Source organism: Aptenodytes forsteri, unplaced genomic scaffold (genome assembly GCF_000699145.1).
Source record: "Aptenodytes forsteri isolate BGI_AS27 unplaced genomic scaffold, ASM69914v1 Scaffold164, whole genome shotgun sequence".
NCBI classification, from domain to species: domain Eukaryota; kingdom Metazoa; phylum Chordata; class Aves; order Sphenisciformes; family Spheniscidae; genus Aptenodytes; species Aptenodytes forsteri.
Genome location: NW_008795527.1, coordinates 5,825,135 through 5,847,045, shown reverse-complemented (window position 1 = coordinate 5,847,045; position 21,911 = coordinate 5,825,135). Strand labels below are relative to the sequence as shown.

Sequence of the window (21,911 nt, the reverse complement as noted above, 5' to 3'; positions counted from 1 at the left end):
ACCAAGAAACAACAATGGTTCTCAAACTGCTTGCATGCCCCCAATAAAAAAATAAAAATATGGGACATCTGAATGTCTTTTTTTTCCTCTCAAGCATATACACAGACATATCAAAAAAAGCTGCTTCCACCACTAACTGATGTTAAAGTTGATGCTAACTGAAAAAGTCTGATATTAGTTTTAAGGAAATATTTTCATAAATCTATACTATTGTTTCAGTACGGTTAAAAAAAACTATTCAAAATTAACCATCAGAAGACCTAGCAGTATCCAGTACCTCACCAACATTTTTTGGATTACTCTTCCCATTTCAGATTTATTTGCTGCTAAGGATTAAAAACAAACAAACCCTACTTTGCAGGTAGAAGTCCTTGGCTACCTTACAACAGCAGAATAGAAAGATTAAATAATTTCCCCATCAGGATCAAGAAACATTATGGAATTGTGAGAGGAGGACCATCCCAAAGAACAGAAGATTTCAAGTTAATACACCTATCAAAAGGAGATGTGACTAGTAGTAACAAGAAACCCTTTTGAAAACAATATAATGCATACCTTCTCGCACAACCTAATTCTCTCACACAACACGAGCAAAAATTAGAAACGCAATGGAAATTATTTCATAGCATACTTCAGAGGTAATGGATGAAATACTTAACACCATTTCTGAGTAACTGACCAACACAGACTCTAATTTGATGTCACATCCAGTCCAACATTTTTTCTTTTTTTGACAAAGTGGTTGTAAGAATTACCTTCTCGCACAACCTAATTCTCTCACACAACACGAGCAAAAATTAGAAACGCAATGGAAATTATTTCATAGCATACTTCAGAGGTAATGGATGAAATACTTAACACCATTTCTGAGTAACTGACCAACACAGACTCTAATTTGATGTCACATCCAGTCCAACATTTTTTCTTTTTTTGACAAAGTGGTTGTAATAAGGAAAACCCAAAGCCAGAAAAACCACATTAAAGAAATGAAAGTTCTGGGTTTTAACCTTTGAAAAGCCCTGTTAAAGGAGGCTTAAATATCAGACATACAAGTGATGAAGAATGTTTGTTTTAATGAGCTCTCAAAGTCATTACAAAGACAATGGAGTACATGCAATTCTTAAGCAACAAAATTTAAAAGGTTTCAACAGCACTACTATAAAGCTGAGAAATTAAGTTATGATGTCAGAAATCTTGACATGGTCACAGTTAATCAGAAAGCAACATATATCTGAACAAAAGAGACCTGTTTGGAATATGTATGTTCTAAGCAACAGAGAAGAGGTAAGAGTGAAAACTAAATTGAGATCCAGCACACAAAAATGAAATGCATCTCAGTGAAATGCATGCAAACAACCTGGCTGAATGTCCTCAAAATCTGTGCTGGATTTTTGGCACCAAATGTAAAGGGAATTCACTGTAGTATACTGTCCTGGTTTCGGCAGGGTTAGAGTTAAGCTTCCCATGCTCTACCGACTGAGAAGGCTGGAGGTGCACAAGAAGCTGGGAGGGGGCACAGCCAGGACAGCTGACCCCAACTGGCCAAAGAGGTATTCCATACCATGTGACGTCATGCTCAGTATATAAAGCTGGGGGAAGAAGGAGGAAGGGGGGGACGTTTGGAGTGATGGTGTTTGTCTTCCCAAGTAACCATTACGCATGATGGAGCCCTGTTCCTGGAGATGGCTGAACACCTGCCTGCCGATGGGAAGTAGTGAATGAATTCCTTGTTTTGCTTTGCTTGCGTGCGTGGCTTTTGCTTTACCTATTAAACTGCCTTTATCTCAACCCATGAGTTTTCTCACTTTTACCCTTCCGATTCTCTCCCCCATCCCACCGGGGGGGAGTGAGCGAGCGGCTGCGTGGTGCTTAGTTGCCGACTGAGATTAAACCATGACAGTACATACATTTTAAGATAACGTTGTGAACCAATCTTTGGCATTTGTTGTATCTACTTCAATTAATTTTATGTACAAGGCATTGTATTTTTCCTCAAATCATTACTATAATTTTTTAATCAAGCAAGAAATGGAAAAAGTTTTCTAAGGACTTTTAATTTGATAAAGATCATACAAAAGTATTTTTACATGTTTTAGTAACGTTAACAGCTTATTCCTTCCTAGTTCTAAAAACATTCAAAACAGCAATAAAAGAAGAAGGAGCACTAGTCTGCTCTGCCCAGATTGGTACCAGACAAGAGCAGCAAAAAAGACTATAGATGGCAAACCAGTAAGGATCAGAGAACTGACCTTTAATTGAATGTTGCAACTTAGTGGTCAAAATACTCAGAGATCTTACATTCATGAAAAAGATGACATCTGGAAGTAAACTCTCTGAATCAACCTACTCACATCAGATGATGCATTTAAATAAAGATGGAGTTTAAAAGCAGTATTCCACATTACCCACAACATAACTGAAAAGCCTATGTTATTTGAAGCAACAACTCAAATGGACAGTTTCTTTCTAAGGAATGCATGTTTGACTGTTGTTTTTCCCCACACTGTTGTTGCATAAAGGTCACAACTGTATAAAATACACAGGAGTGGGACCATGATCCCATGCTGAGTCAGCCAAAATGAGTTCCATTCCCAGCTTTGTGAATGACTTGCAACGTGAGTAACAATTATTTTCTCTTTTTTGTTCATTTGTACAATGATACTTACCTACTTCACCAGGTTGTTGTGGCCACTAATGATGGGTATGTTAATATTTAGGAAGCATCATAAGCTGCATCCATTCCTACAAAAATCTGTCCTACAGTAGCTTGACTAAGTTTTTCAGGACAACGATTATCTATCTCTTTTTATTTGTTTGTACAGTTCCCAGAACAATAGGGTCTTAATCCTTGACTTGGACAGCTAGGCACCATTGAAACATAAATAATTAGCAAACAATATGAGTTGAGAGGTTTAGCCAAGTGTTATCCTTCCCAGAGCTCCAAGGCACAGAGCATTTAAAATGACCAGAATTTAGCCAATGCAAAGGGAACTGGGGACAAGGAACCATAGCCTTGGTTGCTTGCTAACAACTTTGGTGGCTTGTTCTTGAAAGAGCAGGGATAAAAAAAAAAGAAGGCTGATGGAATGCATATGTGAGAAGAAAACACTAAATCAGAGGAGCATAGGGACTGCAAATATAGTTGCCTTTTGAGCAAGGCATTTAGGGCAAAAGCTTTTTATGTATTTGCCAGCTCTACTACATCTGCAAACTAAGAGCAAACACAGTAGGAAAAAATAGGGGTTTGTTTTGGGGGTTTTTTTTGAGAAACAACACATAAACATGTAATTTGCCAAGAGATACACATCAACAAGAAACAAACAGCTGTATAACCAACAGTAGCTGTTGCCTCTTAAGATGTGTTCTACGCACATATATGCTGCCTTTATCACGAGTATGCCCACTACATTCAAGCTAGACTCTCACTTAGAAGTATCAGCTGTATGTTATCATATACACCAAGAACAACCCCGTGCTTCACATCAGAAGTAAAAAGGTTGGAGCTAGTCCAATCACTTGAGTAGCTCTTCATCTTGGATAGCCCTTCATCTTCAGCATCTAAGAATAGCTTCAATTATCAAGCATAAAGGGTATGACATGGAATTTGCACCAACATTTCCAAGTAAAACAATTACTGAACAATTAAGCAACTGTTTCTTCTTCTTCGTTGCCTGTCCACGCATTTGTTCTGTTGTTGATGACTTCTAAGCTGTGTACTCTCTGAAGGTGGATATCAGTAATTTGGGCTTGTTTACTCTAGAAATGAAAGACTGATGGGAAGCATGACTGTCAGCATTACTGCAGTGAAAAATAAATCCCTCCAAGTGACAAATGAAGAAATACTCTGCTTCCAGTCAGTCTGGAAGATACCTGGAGGACAGGCAATTTCCACGAGGTGATGAATGAAAAGGAAGTAGAACACTGAGACGAAAGCCTGGAGTTTTTCCAGTAAACTGTGAATGCAGGGTGGGGCAAACAAAAGCAGTCTTCAAGAGGGATAAAGGCTAAAGAGTCAGGGTTTAATACACTACCCACAATTTTTATTTTCTTAAATAAAGATGATGTTAAAGCAATATATTAGGGAAAAATGGAGAATTACAACAGAGACTAGGTAAATATTTTCAGCCACTAATCAAAGTATGTACAATACACACGCAACACGAAACAAATTAAACATTTATTTACCTAGATGTATCAAGTTAATATTATCTCAATATTTTAGAACAGCCTGTATCCCATCATATTATTATATAATGTCATTATCACACTGTGCATCCAAAACTCTTTGATACTCAGTCAATAATACATACTTAATACATACTTAACTTTAAACACATTAACCCACTCATCTATGTAATCTATTTAATGCACAATAAAAATGAAAGCCAATCTGTCTTTCCAATAGTTTAGACCCCTCATTCCCTCTTGTATTTGGCAGTTTGATAATCAAAAAACTTGAATAGATTAGAATGACAAAGCATTTTCATCAAAAGACTACAGAGAAGTAATACACATACAGTTTGATGTGATCTGAAATAGCTGCTGAATCTCTATTTTTGAAAGAAGAGAAATAAAAAAATAGATGACTAGTTAAAGTAAATGGAAAAAAGTCTTAGAAAGTCTCTAAGTCTTACCTGTTGGTATGCTTCATAGATTGTATCAAACAAGAAAGCCTGAGGCATTTCACTCGCTCTGTACCTGGCACGTTCCAATGAGTGGTCTAAACAGCCATCTGCAGCAGAAGCAATCACAGTAGAAACTAGAGGACGAATTGCTCCTGCTGCCTGTGGAACAAAACACAAAGAGAGGCCTAAATGTTATTAATATTAATGTGTATCAGATAGCTGCAGTCAACAAAAGTAAGAGCTTTAAAATACATTTTCTACTTATTTATCTTTTACATACCTCATAATGAGTAAGTCATACTACTTAGTGTGTATGAGACTTTTGCCACAAATATAGCAATGGAAGACTCTAAAAGTACACGCTGAGGGCCAATTTACAAAAAAAAAATCTTAAGTCCTTCATAAACAACTACTGCAAATACATGTACAGATCCGAGATGTTCGTTTCTCAGACTTTCTTCTACATACATATTAGGTGATTTCCGTGAGGACAGTTCTAGGCCTATTCAGATATCAAACAGCAGGATACACACCTGAGAGGTCTTGACAATCCACAACACCTATTGCTTTCACAGATTTCAATTTGGCTAAACTGCTCAGAAATAAGAAACAAGAAAAGTTTCAGAAAATTGAGCTTGTTCCTCCATGTTGAATTCACCCTGTGAAATACTGAGCAACCACTTACCAGTGAAATCACTGGGAACACAGTATATACATCAGAAAGTATTCTATATCCAGCAGCACTGTGCCCCAGAACAGAAATTTAAATGCTTATATTTCAGTTTTGGTTTTGCTTAGGTTTGAAACCAATTAAACATTATATTGATGAAAAGATCAAAGATACTATTTTTAAAGATCTATGGCATCTCTGAAACAGAACTCTCCTGGCTGGTTTTAGTCATTTTGACACCAGAAAGTCACCCACACTTCATCAGTCACTTACAAATGTTCACATGAACTTTATATGAAGCTAAAGGCAATTGGAACAAGAGTTGTCCATACAATAATGGAGAAAAGGATGCAACGGCAGAACATTGCTTATCAAGTCACAGGGCAAAAAGCATGCTCCCTAACAATGCTAACCATTGAGAATGGCATCCTTACACTATACTGTTTATTTTTAAGAACAATAAAAAAGAATTGATGCTGTTCCAAAACTTTTGGAATTATCCAACATCTTAAATCAGTATACCTAGAAAACCACTCCCAATGGTGAATTCTGACACTTTTCACTGCAGCCACAGAAGATCTTCTGAGGTCTAGTGAGCTTTGACACAGAAAAAAAAATAGGTCTCATCACATAAAATAAAAGCACTGTTATTGTTTATTTCATTTATCTTCTGTTGGCAAATCCTGCCCTTATACATATGAGTCCTGTCCATTCTTACAAGGTTTCTGACCTCAGATAAGCATACAGTGGCAGAATGAGACACTAAAAGTGAGCCCAAATTTTTTTCCCCTCTCAGAAGAGAAAAAACTAGTTGTCTTCCCTCCCCCTTTCACACTACTGAACAATAAAACAAAGAGGAATGCAGTCAGCATGTTGAGCACTTCATGAGCTCTAAAATACAGATTCTTAGTTCATTCTTTTACAGAATGAGGACAGAGATGTGAACCAATTTCTCATGCCCAGAGAGTTCTGATATGCATGAGCTACTGGGGCAGGGAGAAGGGAGAGAAAAGATTCAAAAAATTCATGAGACAAGAGAAACTTTCTCAAAATCTGAAGAGCGCTTTTTCTTTCCAATATATGGGAAGAGATAACTACATAAAACACTACATGGAGCAAAACACTATCATCCAAAGGCAAAATACGGTACAGAAAGATCAGCAAGAACTATGAAGTCACAGAAGAAATGTCTGTAAAGGATCTCGAGAGGTCACCTAGTCCATCTTTCTGTCCTAGGCAGGATCAATTTTACTTCTGTAATAGAAAAGACAAACTGACAAAAACTAAACACCAGTATAATTTTAGTAATATGTCAGTGTATTAAATGAGGAGTAAATTTAACAGATGTACTTTGAGGAAAAACTGTGCATAGCAGAAGTAGAGAGATGAAGTTATTTGCAACTGGTCCCCTCTCTATTTCCTATGATTCCAGGACATGGATTATTACCTCTACATCCCAGCTGCTGGGCATTAGGACAATGTTATTTTGCTCTGCCATCATATTTTAATTGGTCACACACACACAAAAAATGATAAAATTAGAAGGTCATGGGAAAAGAGACAGAGCAGCATGCTAGCCACAGCTTTTCTGTAATTAGTTAAGTCTATTTGAATTTTTTTTCCTGAAACAGTTACCACTCCAGAAAACCAGTTAGCAAAAGAGGATTTCTTATGCTGATCCAATATTTTATTACAGTTTTTAACAATCATGTCATGTTACATTTTAAGCATAAAACAAGCCAAGAGAATACAATGTGACTTGCGTAACCAAATCTCACAAGTGAAACACGCACTCTGAGGAACAAAAAACCAAACTGCAATTCTAAGTAAAATTGAAATACTCAAAATTATATTCTTATAAGAGCTCTGAAACACATTGTTTTCTTGACATCTGGTTTATTGCACAATAAAAATTCATGAACATCTGTATCTGTATCTTTGTGACAATACTGAACCACATCTCCTGCTCTGCTGAGGCCTAGATCTTCCAGAAGATTCCAGAAGAGCTAATTTCTAATAAATCCAAACGTCATTTTTTTAAAAACCCCAATTAACTTTTCAAGTAACTGAAAGCTTCATGGCACCTCAAATTTAACAAATGGCATTTTTCGAACAACTACAGTTTTGCTTTACATTACCCCAGAGTCCAGTACGGCAGGCTGAGAGTTTCTCACCTGTCTTCCCTCCATTTCAATGAGAAATCACAAGTTGGGCACAATAAGACATCTTCTACAGCAAGTCCACTCAAACTATACCTGACACTGACTGAAAACATGAAGTTAAATACAGAGAATAAGATTTATGGCTGACTTCTGATCATGCAACAGAGAGAAATTCTAACTATGTATGCAGTAACAGGATAACTAGCAGTCATTTGATTAAAAAAAATTTAAAAAGCTTTTATTCCAAAAAAGGACAACTCAGTCCATGACTGCTCTATGCTTTAAAAGCAGAATGTGGAGTTCTAGTACTTAAAGCCAGGAAGTTTCTACTGCACAGAAAACCTTCATACAATGAGCAGCTGGGGTCCAAAAGCTGTGAATCCATGAGCTAGAACATACTTGCTAAGGTGCAGCACTGAGTTGAAACCTTAAAATCCTGAGGCAAGATACAGAAACTGGTTGGTTGTTTTGCTCAGTACTGGCTTACCTTTCTGCAGGATCTTTCTCTGTCTTAGCACACACACACAGAGGCTCCCTCAACCAGATGATGTGACCCAACACAGGGCTGAGTTTACTACCTCAGTGACACAAGAACTACATGAGTTTAAGGCCACTTTCAGCCTGGGTGAAACTGGGATCAAGCAAAGGAAAATACTGGCCTGTGTATGCCCTGCATTGTTTTTATATGGGACAAGAGAGCTGAGTCCCTAACACAGGAAACCTTGCAATCTGCAGTACTTCTGGTGACATTCTCTAGCTGGCATACGCTGACACAGCTGCCAAACCCAAGCTGGCTTATACAGACCTCACTGCACATGCTTCTGCTTCCAAAATTGGCTCACAGGTATTTTCATTCATGGTGTAAACATAAAAAACAGAATTTAGTGTAAATTTTGTTCTCATATACAGGCCAAAGAGGGGCACAGTTTAAGATGTATGGCTCATTCTGCGGTATTTCCTTCTGGTTAGAGCAAGCATCCTCCCTACTCAGCACAAAGCCTTTTCTGAATTCCACTCCTAGCAGTCTTGCAATGAACTGAATGAGGAATTTAGGTACTTAAGGGCTACGTACTACATTTTTTAGTTCAGAAACTTAAACATTAGGGCACAGTAGGGCCAATAATACAATAAGGTACTACTGTATCTAAAGGGGCTTTTGCCCCTGATGACTGTGGGGTGTAAGTGAAGAACACAATCATCCAGCTAGTCTACATCTATTCAGTTACAACACCAAATATTTTATTCTTTGCAAGGAATTTCCATGTTGTTTTTCTGGTTATAAACCAGTAACAAAGAACTATTTCCATATTAATAAAGAGAGTATATACTGAGTCTCAGATATTTGAATTTTATTTGTTCTAATTTGAGAAGCTTTGATTTGCTATTCATGTCAGGAATGTACAGGTATTTGGCCCGGCTCTCAGGCCAGAGGTTCAAAATATCTGTGGGCAAACTCTTAAAATATTCTTTCATAGCATAACAGACATTGAAACAAGTACTGCTAACTGGTTAGTTTTCTTCTGCAGACAAAATATTGGAACAAAAAACATCCTTTTAATCTATCATTTCCTTAAAACAGTCCTAAAACATCCTGAGAACACAGAATTCCATCAACTTCAGCGGAAGTGACAGACTGGCATCTCTCAGAAGCAAGCTCATCCATCCATCTGCTGAAAACTCAACCAGTCTCTAGATGCTTTTAGAAACAACAGGTGTCTTTCATAACCCATTTTAAACAGCACAAGTCAAAAGCATTTACAAACAGGTTCTCAGTTTTGTATTCAGTTTTTTGTATAACCACCTAGAGCATAGCATACATTCAAGATTTAAAGACTTGACGGTGACTGAAAAAAGGTAGAGAATGAAGTGCATCATGCAGGTCAGTATAATAGGGTATCATAAGTATTTTCCATAGATTCAAGGCATACTAATCCACCTTTCCACTAAACAGTAACATTATCGTTCTCATTTTATCATACTTTCATTCTGACAGTAAATGGTTTAGATGCATGTATTCAGTGAATACATAACCAGGGTGTGTTTTACGATCAGACAACACAGTCAGTTCAAGGAGAGTAAAATCCAAGCAGTATTGATGATACCTTTTATTACAAAATGAAGTATAAATGTTTAGGCCACATAAGCCTACACACAACATAGCAACCTGGCTAACACAATGCAGTATAGCTTATTTTTATTGAATATTCATAAAAACTGAAAATCCTTATTTTATTTTTTTAAAAAAACAAACAGAACACTTCAAAATTTCCAAGAGGACTGGGGGTGTGGGGGGTGGCAGCGTGGGGAGATGTAGATTATATTACAAGCAAGAGATTATCCAGGTTACAAATACCCCCAACACACGGTGCATTATTCAGCTGAGACCAACACTCCACATCTAGAATAAAACCTACCAATAACAAGTTATCAAAGAGCCAGAAGTGCCAAAAGAGCATAAAAACCAACACACCCGCATCACTGATCTAGTCATTTTTGGTAGCCAGAGTTGAAACAGAACAATGCTAAATAGCTGCAAAGCTCAACAAGTTGAATGATATGGACTAGGAAAAGAAAAAAATTGCAATGGCACAAAACCCCTACAAAAAAATACAACTACAATTCCTTTTGTTTTACAACAGCGTAGCAACAAGATCAGACAACCACAGATCCTGCAGGCTGGCATACTAAAAAAAAGTATGCTATGTCTTTGGCATGCCCCTGTCCCCAGTACGCCCCAAGTACTAATACAGACCCACAAAGTTCACTTACACAGTCAATTTGCAGCCCTGAACTTCAAGTGCATGGGAATCACAGCCTAAAACTTTACAGAGTCTAGTCCTAAATGAGCAGACTTTTCCATCCCTCTAGCATGACTCCCTTCTACTTTTTAATTACACCAACAATACTTTTAGTCCCCATTCATAGCCTCTATCTCCCCTGAAATTCATTTTCCCTACGCTTTCTATCTTCTTAGCTGTCTAGTAGCATTAAGTAAATGTATGGTTTATATTTCAATCATCCTAACTGCATTAGAGTCAACGTTTTAAAATTACTTAGGAATAGGCCTGATGTCAAACACATACAAGCATAGCTTATGAGTGCTATCTTTAAAAGAATGTCCCTGTTCTCATGTTTTTACATGTTTTCTCAATATTCATATTTATTAACTTTAATTCTTTAATCAGAGTTGTTTTCAACTCTCACGAGCAAAATAGTACTGAACCAAGACTCCCAAATAACTTAGTCACCCTGCCTTAGAAAAAATAAACTTGTCTTGCATACATACACTGGAAGTAGAAGTATTTTAGAAATATATTTTCATCACTTCAAAGCAGCTGACTTCTTTGAAACTGTATGCTGGAGATTGTGGGGCTAGTCACACTTAGTAGGACAAACACATCCATCTTGGAACTCCATTAAAGTCATTTTTGTAGAGGTGAATTTGGTAGATATACAAACAATTTTATCTTGCTTTTCCATGAAGACAAGAATTGCATTAGGACACTGTTGAACTACATAACAATTGACGTTAATTTAGGCAAGCTAGGTATCTAACAGTTTACAAATATGTCCTGGAATGCTTTTTATTAGGTGAAAGATTATTTGTATGTTACCAAACACTACCATCTCCTAAGGATTTCAGTCTAAATTAGGTCTGGCTATGAACCAACAAAAGAAGCTCAGAATAACTATGATTAATTTCTTCTCATTTTATTCCATCAAACTGTTTCCACATGTTACTACAGGGAAAGTATTCTTTTACACAGATCAAACTACTTGCCATGAAGGGCATTCACAGCCATCTACAGCATGAAAAAGTACAGAAATAAACACAGTATCTGCGATGCATGAAACAGGTAGAAACATGCATTTCTATTCAGACATCTGCACTCAAACTAATTGTACCTATAGTAATCAACATGCTCCAGCCACACTCAGTAATTACCATTTAAGTTAGAAGAATTGTCTCTACTGAAAGATTTCTTATTTCAGATTTATCAAACAATCTTCAAAGCAAAATTCAAAAACTCAATTATAAGATTAAAATATTTCACATATTTAAGAGGATGTTCTTTTCAAATCTTTTATATTGTAAAACTGAAGGGGAAAGTATCTAATAAAACAAAGTCATATAACTATCTTTGTAAAATAAAGCCATTAGAGAATTTCTTCCAAAGCACGTTCAAGGTATCGCACTGAAATACCACATCTTTTTTTAATGGGTTTTTTTTTTCCTTTTCCTTTCCTGCATTTTGTATCCAGCTGTTGTCTAAGGCTACATTTTATCTTCTCTATAACCGAAAGTTATAATCTATGATAAGTTTTATGATTCTGCTGCAGAGATGGAAGACAGAATATTTCCTCCTCCAACCTACAGAAATCCTGGCAAAACAATTCTATCTGGATGGCAAAGATTGGGGCATAGACAAAGTAACACCACAAACTATAAGCTACCACTCCTATACAGACGTACAGTTGATAACTACAGTTTGGCTATACGTGCAAAGTTTTCTAAACTTAGGTGCGAACACATGTTCAAGTCCAAACTAGCCAAACTTCCAAACTGAACTGATTCAAGCCTGCACATAGTCCACAGAGTTCATAACCTCATTCTGCATCCAGAACCCACCTATTTGCTGTACAGCAAGGCAAGGCAGTCTGGCTGCATGGGTTCAACTCAAGCCTGTCACCCTCTGCCCCATAACTCCTTCTGTTAATGCCATGTCCTAAAGATCCCCCCAAACCAGTACCTCAGCTGCATGCTTCTCTTGAAGGACCAGATATGGCATGCAGTCAGGACTACAGGACAACCAGGATGACTCAGTAAAGAATAGCAGACCACAATAAAGGTAGAGGTACTCTCATTATCATGCAGAAACAGAAATTTGAGTCCAGGGCATATCATACTTTCACCCACGCTCACACCCAGACTCTACCATGTAGCACAGACATAATTTGTGTGGCAGTGCTGTGGTGGGGACAGGAGTCCTTCTACCTATTTCCTTCACCGACCAACAAGTACAATCCACAACCTGGACTGTATATCCATTAGAGATTAAGGCTGAAGAAAAAAAGGTTACCTTCTTTCTGCCAGGTATCTTCCTTTCTTTAAACAAAAAGAATAATTCTTAAATTACCTTATTTTGAATTTTATTGGGAAAAAAACCCACAAAATTCATAGTCATTATGGGCACACCGTCTTTGATTCTCATTAGTAAGATACCCACTAAAATTTCTTCTATGTAGGCAGTATCACCAACCAGTCCAGCTCCAGCTATCTTGACATATTTGTACTGGCAGCTTTTAATTGCCCAAGGACAGCACTGGCTGAAATGTTAAACAAGCCTGGTGTAACACATATTAAACCTAATCATCAGCCAGACAAAAAGAAGGTTAATTAGCACAGATGTAAGGAGTTTTGAACACTACGAAAAAAGGCTTGTATGCTAAACTTCACCTAATTTCCTTAAAGTCTGTTTACCCAGCTGGCTAGGAGCAACAGTCGAACTCACTAAAATTGGGCACATGTTAATCTTAAACCAACACCAGGAAGGAAGAAGTTATAATTGTGTTTATTCCTAGCTGCAAAAGAGGGGATGTTTAATCAGAAATTTAATATACACTTTGATCCAATGTTAATGAGCTGACACTATGTTGTACATTGAACTGACTTCAAAGACACAGGATGCCTTAAACAAATGTAATGTATATTTATGACACTGTTTAAGAAAAAGAAAACATTTCTTCTAATGAGGTCACCTTTATCAGAACATGCTATCTGAGTAACTGGGGATAGTACATGTACATCAAGACATGTCAGAGCCCCAATTAGCTATAGCAAACTAAAGAAGATTACCAATAACAGAAACTGTTGCTCAAAAATTAAGACTGCACATATTCTTTTTTACTGTACGTAATTTCTGTTCTTTTGTATTTAAAGCATTTACCTCTAAGCGTCAGTAAATATCGTTTTGATCTAATCAACATCATGCTAAATTCTAAATGTTATTCTGTGGAAAAAGTAACATTTCTCAAAGAAAATCAAAAAGATTCCCCTCAAAAAGACAGGACATCCCACAAGGACAGGATGACAGGAATACGCAACTGAAAATATATATATATATGACATGGAGGAAGAAAGCAGAACTAGGCATATCACAAGCTGCAATTTTTCAACACACAGCACTGAAAACAAGCTCAAGAACATACTGAAAGTGGAAAAGCAGCACAATGAAGAATGTACATACGCACTAAGAAAAAGCAAAGAGCAGTACTGCAAACAATGGTACAACTGATTTATGTGAACATTTGATTTCACATTAAAATTGGATTTTTAAAAAGCAGCAGATTGAAAATATGTTGTTTATGTTGTTTGTTGTTTTTGTATCATAAATCCCTGCCATAAGTCAGATGAACTATTTAATACCATAAAGAATAAAATTACAAAAGTTAGCAGGATTAAACCAATATATAAGTTTTTAATGGTATCATACAAATTAAAAAGCATTTCTTCTAGTACATTCCTTATCTGTGCATTCCTTGTGAGAAATTCAAGAATAGTCGAGGAAGTTCATGTTTTCTATAAATACAATAGTACTGTACATTCAGTAAAATACATTTTATCATATTATTAGCCAAATAAGGTCTTATTACCTTAGTCAACTTATTCAGCTAATTTTTGTCACAGTGCAATGACTGGTAATGTTTAACAATGTGTTCTCATTTATTAAGGTTTTGTTTTGTTTTCTTCTTGATAGTTTTTTTTTAAAGTACTTCAAAGTTTGTATAAAGTCTGCATAATGCTACCAAGGATCCATACTAAGTATATGATCCAGATCACACATAGCATCCCTCACCTAAAGAGCAGCACATGCTGGTATAGTGCTTCAAGACTTTCTTATGACATATTTAATCCTTTCAGTTGTCAGAAGTAGTTGTATATTATACACAATTACAATGGATTCTATAACATGTGAAATTCATTCAACATAAGATGATAATAAGATGAGCTACCAGCGCTTTCTTGTTTTAACTAGTGCTATACTGCAATCTAGGTGGCAAAAACTCAACAGGATATTTACTATAAAAATTAATGAATCACAAAAACAATCATTTTTGCCTCTAAAATTAACAAGACTATTTATTTTACTTTGACTGCATAGTATTATCTTGCATTAACAAGTAATGAAACATCTTAGTCAGCAAGCCATCTTTCTTACCCTAATTATTGATTTACATTGCAAAAAGCTATCAGTGAGAGTGCACTGTGCCACAAAACATTTTGCATATTAGAGTAAATCAATATAAAGAGGAGTTAAGATTTGTATTCAGTGGAGTAGAAACCTTGAAACTACTGCCACAGGAGTTACAGTTACAGTTAAGAAGTTATATTTTACCTCCAGAAAGTCTACATCATTACAAAATCAGCAATATCATGATGTGAATGCTACTGATCCACTGCATATCATTAAACACATGATTTGCATCACATTATGAAGAAAGAAGAAAAAAAAAATCTTGAGGTGTTGTAGGAGGACTCTTGCACAATTAAATCAACCAAATGCAAAACTGCAACATTTAATTAATAACTCTTTCCCACACACACAGTCCTGAGGCATCAAAGCCACAGGCACTATAGTACATGGTCATGCAGTTCCCTAAGCAGCTCTGCACCTGCTTATCAAATGTCTTTGCCTTCTGAATTCACTCAGCTGCTTCTCCCAAAACTGCTTGTGTCCTCTCCTTGCAGGAAACCTTGCACCCGAGCTTCTTTCTCTTACAGCCCAGATTCAAAGTTTCAAGTCATCTCTTTATACAAGCTTCATCTAAGACCTCCTCTGTTATCAAGGGCCTTGTAAAATGGATTGTTATACCTTACCATGCGAGTTTAGCTCTAATAGTGACTCTAATACATGTATGTATGAATTTGATACCTCATGAATTCTCTCCTACATGCTCCAATGCTCCTCAAGGCAGTTTTAGTTCTACCTGTACCACAACCCACTTACTTTCTTGGGAACAGGAGGATAAGCACAGAACCAGTCCAGCAAACCATTACAGCATATGAAACAGGCCAAGTTGGCTTTCAGAAGATTCACCTAACCTGCAGGGCTGGTGATGTCCTTGCCACAGCCACCCAGATCACAAACTCAGCCAAAATGCAGCTGAGGGCATTTCTGGATGAAAACTCAGATTTCTTTTCAGTGCAGTATTTGGTGAAAAAAGGAAAAACTTGAGGTGTGCATGTCTAATCCTTAGCCGGAGAGATATGGCTAAGAATCTCTTCCAGAGCTTGCCATGTAGAAGCAGCTAGAATGATCCAAGGACTTTATTCAGCTCCTCACACATGCTGGACAAGCTGAGATTTCCCTTATTTTAAGGAACTGTTCTTTACTTCTTTGATCTGCTGCAGGAAGGAGAAATCTGAGTGACTAAACAGACACATCTTTGCTAAAGGCTGCTTCATTTTCCAAAGCCATATTATTTTCTCAGATGAAGCATACAGATTTTAATCAGCCTCAAATCAACAGTGGTGTCATATGTAGTTTCTCTAAATTTGAAGGAGGTATATTTTATAGACATTACATAAAAATGACCTCAGCAACCACTTAAGTACAGGAAGCTATGCTCAAAATTTATTTCCAGGATAACCTAATCCTATCTAAAAAAAAGGTAAAAATTACTGTATGTGTAGACTTCCAGAAGTAAAAAAATGTGGGATCAAGTCACCTTTTTAAAAAGGATTAAATACTAGTTGTATTAGGCACAGCTGGCTCTGTTAGTACAACACAGAAATGCTGCAAAGAAGAAAGGGAGATTATAATTTAAGTTTCTGTCTATGATTTATGTATTTCAGTTGGTTGAATTGCATCCTTCCTAATGAATGCAGTGAATCATCTAAATCACTTAAATTGAGACTGGGAAATGACAGAGTTGTTTCTCCCCTTACCAGTGCTTTCGCACCACCAAACACTACATCTTGTTAGGACAATACTTCAAGTATTTGCTAACAATACATTAGTTCTCCATTCAACACAGAAAACAATTAACGACTTGGCTGAGAAGGTTATAACTTTCTATGGGACCAATAATGCCATAAGCTATGGAAACATCAGTATGTAGTAATGGATAACTATTGGAAACAGAATTGAAAATGGAATAATGCGTTGTATAACTACTTTCCGTACAGCAGCAAAACCACACTTGATTTCTTCACACATTCAGGAAAGTTTCAGGGCTACTGAACAGATTCTGATCTTCACAATAATGTAGCTCTTCAAATGTTGTTTTCTTTAACTTTGCTATATAACACCCTACAATTCATTAATATGTATTTTTACATTGACATAAGTCAGTCTCCTAAACTACAGAACTCATTCCATCAGTGGAATAAAAGTCATGTCAAGATGGTAGCATGTCATCAGCTCTTGATTCTGCTTTTGCACAAGTATCTGACAGGACAGCAGGAGCCCCCCGGAGTATCAAGCACACAATGAAAGCAGAACCTCTGAGAACACAGGCACAGGACGACTTCAGATGACTCAGTGTATAAATATGAATCAAAAATGGTCTGTTACTGATGCAGCCTTTACAGCTGGCTAAAAATCAGTCTTTGAGTATAACAAAGATGACAAAGATCATGTGTAAAATATTCCATATATGGCAAAAACAAAGGAGATAGGAAAACATAAAAAGATAATTGCTTCTAAGAGAAAAAGAACAAAGGACAGAGTGAGCAGAACTGCTCCAGCATTGCCGTCCCCATTCCAATATACCACACCAGATCAGCCTATTTATCCACCCAAGTCCTCCTTCACCTCCGTGGAGAAAGAGAGGTGTTTTTTGGTTTGCCACCCACCACACTTTGCTAATGCAACTCAACAATCATACATAAAGCATTTTATTTTACTATCTAACTGGGTGAAAGAACAGCATGTGTATGGGTGCATGTTTTCTGCTCCAGCCTTCCCATAACAGTAAGACTGATAACCACAGCACTGAGTCTGAGGAAACTCAGAGACAGGAACAGACTGAGCACAATATGTAGTGTTTTCTGTCTGGGGGTATTATTTTGACTGATTGTGTATGTGAGTAAGAGTCCACGAGACCGAGTAGCAAAGTACATCTGTATTGGCATGTATGCTTTGTTCAGATCCTTGCTAAAGCTGAGAATAAAGTAATCATGTTAGACAGCTTCCAGAAACCAGCTTTTAAGAATGCCGTTTTGATTCAGTCCTTTCAAAGAAGTAAACTATACTTTCAAATCTAGTTTACGTTAACTACAGAAAGAAAAAGTGTTTGACTATGTGCTTTTTTTTTTCCTAACTCTCAATAGCAGAGCTGACAAGTTTCCCCCCGCCTTCCTGATTTTTTTTCTTGTAAGCATTTTTCTTTTTAGTTATGTTGTTTAAAATGCAATGTTGCCAATGAAATATTGCTAAAGGCTTTGGACTGATGCCTTCTGAAGCTTCTACTTTTCCTAACTTTTACTAGCAATAAAGAATTTGTTTCTAGAAACATGTAATTAAAATTACAAAATTATTCCAAAAGCATAAGTGGAATTTAATTGGTTACAAAGTAATATTTTTCATATAATCAAGGGATTGTTTAGGGGATTTAAGGCATAATTTATTAGTTCTGGATAAGGTGCACATTTTGATTCCTACAGGCAAATAACAAACTGATTAGTAAGTGTAATAAAGCAGTTTATTTGTCTGACAATTGGCAGCTAGAAGTGCAATAACTTACTTGATCAATTGCCATTTTAAAGAACATTAAAGCTTCTCCTAATTATGGTATCTATATGGTATGCAGATGAACAACAATAGAGCATTACCCCTATTACACTAGTGATTTAATATGATGTTTCTGCCAGGTTTTGTACCTTTCTACATAATGCAAAAGGAAGTAATTACTTTTTGTACTGAAAGATTGAAGAATTGACTCCCTTTTAGATATGCAAAGAATTTGACTATAGGAAGAACTAAAGGTGATAGCTTCTCTCTATCAAATTTTTTCTGATATTCAAAACCATGCATGTCAGTTTTGAGAAAGAGTCTTGGCTTTCCAGTCATTCAGTTCTTCAGAATTCTGTAGTTGTCAAGTGAAGAAAGCCACCTCTCTCTGGCAGGAAGCTTTTCTAATTTGTTACATAAAATGAAGTTCTTATGTTCCTTAAATCAATTACTTTGTCAGGTAACATCAATAGCTAACAGCTTTTGGAGTCTATTTCTCTGATGGCCTAGCCTCACTGAATTCAGTAAGCCAACACAGGAAGCCACCACAGAGCCAATAAATACCACACATGTTTCAGACACACATCATACAATGGAAAAGACTGTGACAAATGTATAAGATCACCTTTTTAAGATCAAATGATACTTCAGTGATCTAGGTAAGGAAATATTTACCAGTCAGAAGTTCAGATGAACTAGAGTACACTGCCTTGAGAAAGTCAATGGAGATTGCCTTAGTTCCCCGCCGTTTTACTGAAAACGTCTTACACCCAATTAAAAAGAAAACCAGGAAAAAATATTACATTAAAATCACACAAGTTTCAAGAAAAAGTGAACAAGTTAAAAAAATTAAACACAAAGACAAATGAGATGTGATATACTGTGACACGCAAAGACACCTAAACACCAACACATTCAGAAAACAGTTATTCTCATTTCAACCCAACATCAGTACAATTAACCCCATTCTTCTACTACTCTAAGAATCGCATTTAAAACAGATTTACAATGGGGATCTATTTTAAAGTCTTTGGCAGAGAATCAATTCTGGAATGCTATTTTGTGCTATATGAGAAAGGTCAAAAACTTTTTTAAAATTCTAACAGAATTTAAGTTTTAATGACTGGAAACTTATGTTCTTTATCACTGAAAACTATAGAGCGGAGTTTCTATTTTATTGCTGTTTCTTATTAAGCCAATCTACAAAAGTATAGGCCTACTATAGTAAGAAGCTCAATAGGTTTAGATTTCTAACATAATGTTCTGAGAGACCTTATATAATTTAATTTTCATAATAAATATTTTAACAAGTCATACATTCCCCTTCTACACTATGAGCTTTCAAAAAAAGGTGGAGGAGCGCTAAGGAAATACCACAATTCATTCTTTGGACTCTTTATTCCACTGTCAAAGTTGCAAATACAGTAAGAAGCTCAATAGGTTTAGATTTCTAACATAATGTTCTGAGAGACCTTATATAATTTAATTTTCATAATAAATATTTTAACAAGTCATACATTCCCCTTCTACACTATGAGCTTTCAAAAAAAGGTGGAGGAGCGCTAAGGAAATACCACAATTCATTCTTTGGACTCTTTATTCCACTGTCAAAGTTGCAAATAATCTATCAATTAGCTTCTCTCTTACCTGACTTCCTGAAAAGACAAACAGTGGTAGATTTTCCTAGCTTTCTAATATCCAAACAATCTGCTGTCACTAATGACTTCTACCTCAAATTGTCTCCTTAAAGTAGGGGAGCATTCTACTATCTTATTAACGGAGAACTGAAGTACAAGGTAAAGAGAGCAAATTGTACAAACAAGCCTGCAGCTAAGTCGTGATTTCTTACATCTCTGTCTTAGCCAGCCAGTTTATCCACCAGTTCCTCTTGTTGCTAGTGCATGCCTTTAATAACTACCATTCTACTTGCATAACACAACTTCTACCAACTCCTCCCCTCCACATCTCACTTACTTTCTCAGAAATCTTTCCGGTTCCTATGAATATTCCCAGTCCTCAGATGCAGTGACGACCAGGAGGATCTCCAACCTACAGTTGGAGGCTTCCTGCTTCCCCCTTTTCCCCAGCAGTTTGCAATGCTTACAGATTCTAGAAAAATTTAGCATTAATACAGATATACCTCTCTTGCCACTTATTTAGGATTTGCATATAAGTTTGAGATGAAAACACAAAGTTTGTGAGTCAACCAATGCAGTACTCTTTGGCTACTATTAGTAATCACTAACTGAACCACTCTAGCATTAGGTGAGAATCCTGCATGGAAAAAAGGTAAACTTTCATTATGTAATCTACCTTTCAACTAACAAATCGCTGATTAATTCAATCTCTTACTATAGTCTCTATGGCAATAATTATTCCCCGTAGCAAATAACGCCTGCGGCATTTAAAAATGTCTCCCTACCCCATCCGACCTCTCTGCATAATAGGGATTCTGAATTTGTTCTACTTAAAAATCAACATAATACATTAATATAATTGCTAGAAAAATCCTCATTTTTCCAATCATGATTTTACACTGTACAATACAAAGAACACTGCAGAGTTGCATTGCTGTATAGTACATACCCCATGTTCTTTAGCAGCCATAACCACTTTTGAAAGAATATCTTCTTCAACAAATGGCCTCACAGCATCATGGATAATCACTACTTCTGGTTTCTGGAGCAGATGGTTGGAAAATTCATTCTCTGCAAATACTTTCAGTCCATTGAAGATTGACCGGTGACGAGTTATTCCACCTTTTACTATCATAACTCTTTTGTGGCCATATTTTTCAATGATAGACTTCATTGTTTCAATATTTTCAGGAGAGACCACCACAATAATGTCAGATATCCAACTTATCCTAGAAGAAACAGTACAAAGAGAGAAAGCAGACATGAATGACTAAATAAAAGTACAGATATCTCCTTGAAACAAAAATTCATATCAAAAGAAATTCAAGATGGCTAAATAAAGCATCTCTCAATATACTCAGGTCCATGGTTTTTGTGTGTGTATTAGCACTCCACCCCTAGAGAGCTACATGAGAGGATCTCTACCAATACATGGATGTCAACCAAAGTAACTGGAATTCTGGGAAGGGACTTGCTTCCAACAACCGGTTTGCAGAGGGGAAAAAAGCACACCTTCTGACAACCCTTTGAAAAGCTTTCAAAACATTTCTTACTCCAGCCTCATTCCTAGCTTCAAATGTAACTTCTAAATCAATCAACTACAGTCTGTTATTTTGGCTTTCTCTAAACTCAGCCTCCAATAAATTGGTAAATCCTGGGACTTGGAATACTCCATGTTCTACTGTGCAGTACACTGTGTGCAAGTGAATAAGAAGATCAAGAACTCTGAAACAAAGACCACTATCAAGACAGGCATGAGCAGTAATTGACAAATTGCTAATGAATCAAAACTGACACTTGAATATTGACAAGAAACATTATACTGGTAGTTTGCAAAAAATACATATATATACACACACACACAAAGGCTTCTGTTCTAGGAAGCTAGCAAAATGTAAAAACATAGCTATGCTAGGTAAAATTACCATAAATATGAAAAGCATATTTTTAGAGAACTTCAAGCTTCTACTGTTGGTATCAGCCTAGCTCTACAAGTGAGGGGTGGTGTGGGGGGAGAATGACCCACAACCCACAAGATGAAAACCAGTCATAACTGAAGTTAGGCTGACTTGTGTCAAAGG

The 21,911-nt window shown here is 36.5% G+C and overlaps 1 protein-coding gene across 1 annotated transcript in view; it reads right to left on the bottom strand.

Moving 5' to 3' along the window:
- ISPD (isoprenoid synthase domain containing) overlaps positions 1-21,094 on the bottom strand; it is a 121,916-nt gene extending 100,822 nt beyond the window's left edge. The window contains exons 1-2 of the mRNA XM_009282064.2: positions 20,780-21,094; positions 4,635-4,784 (exon numbers count right to left, since the gene is read on the bottom strand). Coding sequence (XP_009280339.2) covers positions 4,635-4,784; positions 20,780-21,094 — 465 coding nt within the window. The remainder of the gene's footprint in view (positions 1-4,634; positions 4,785-20,779) is intronic.
- Between the last annotated feature and the right edge of the window lie 817 nt (positions 21,095-21,911).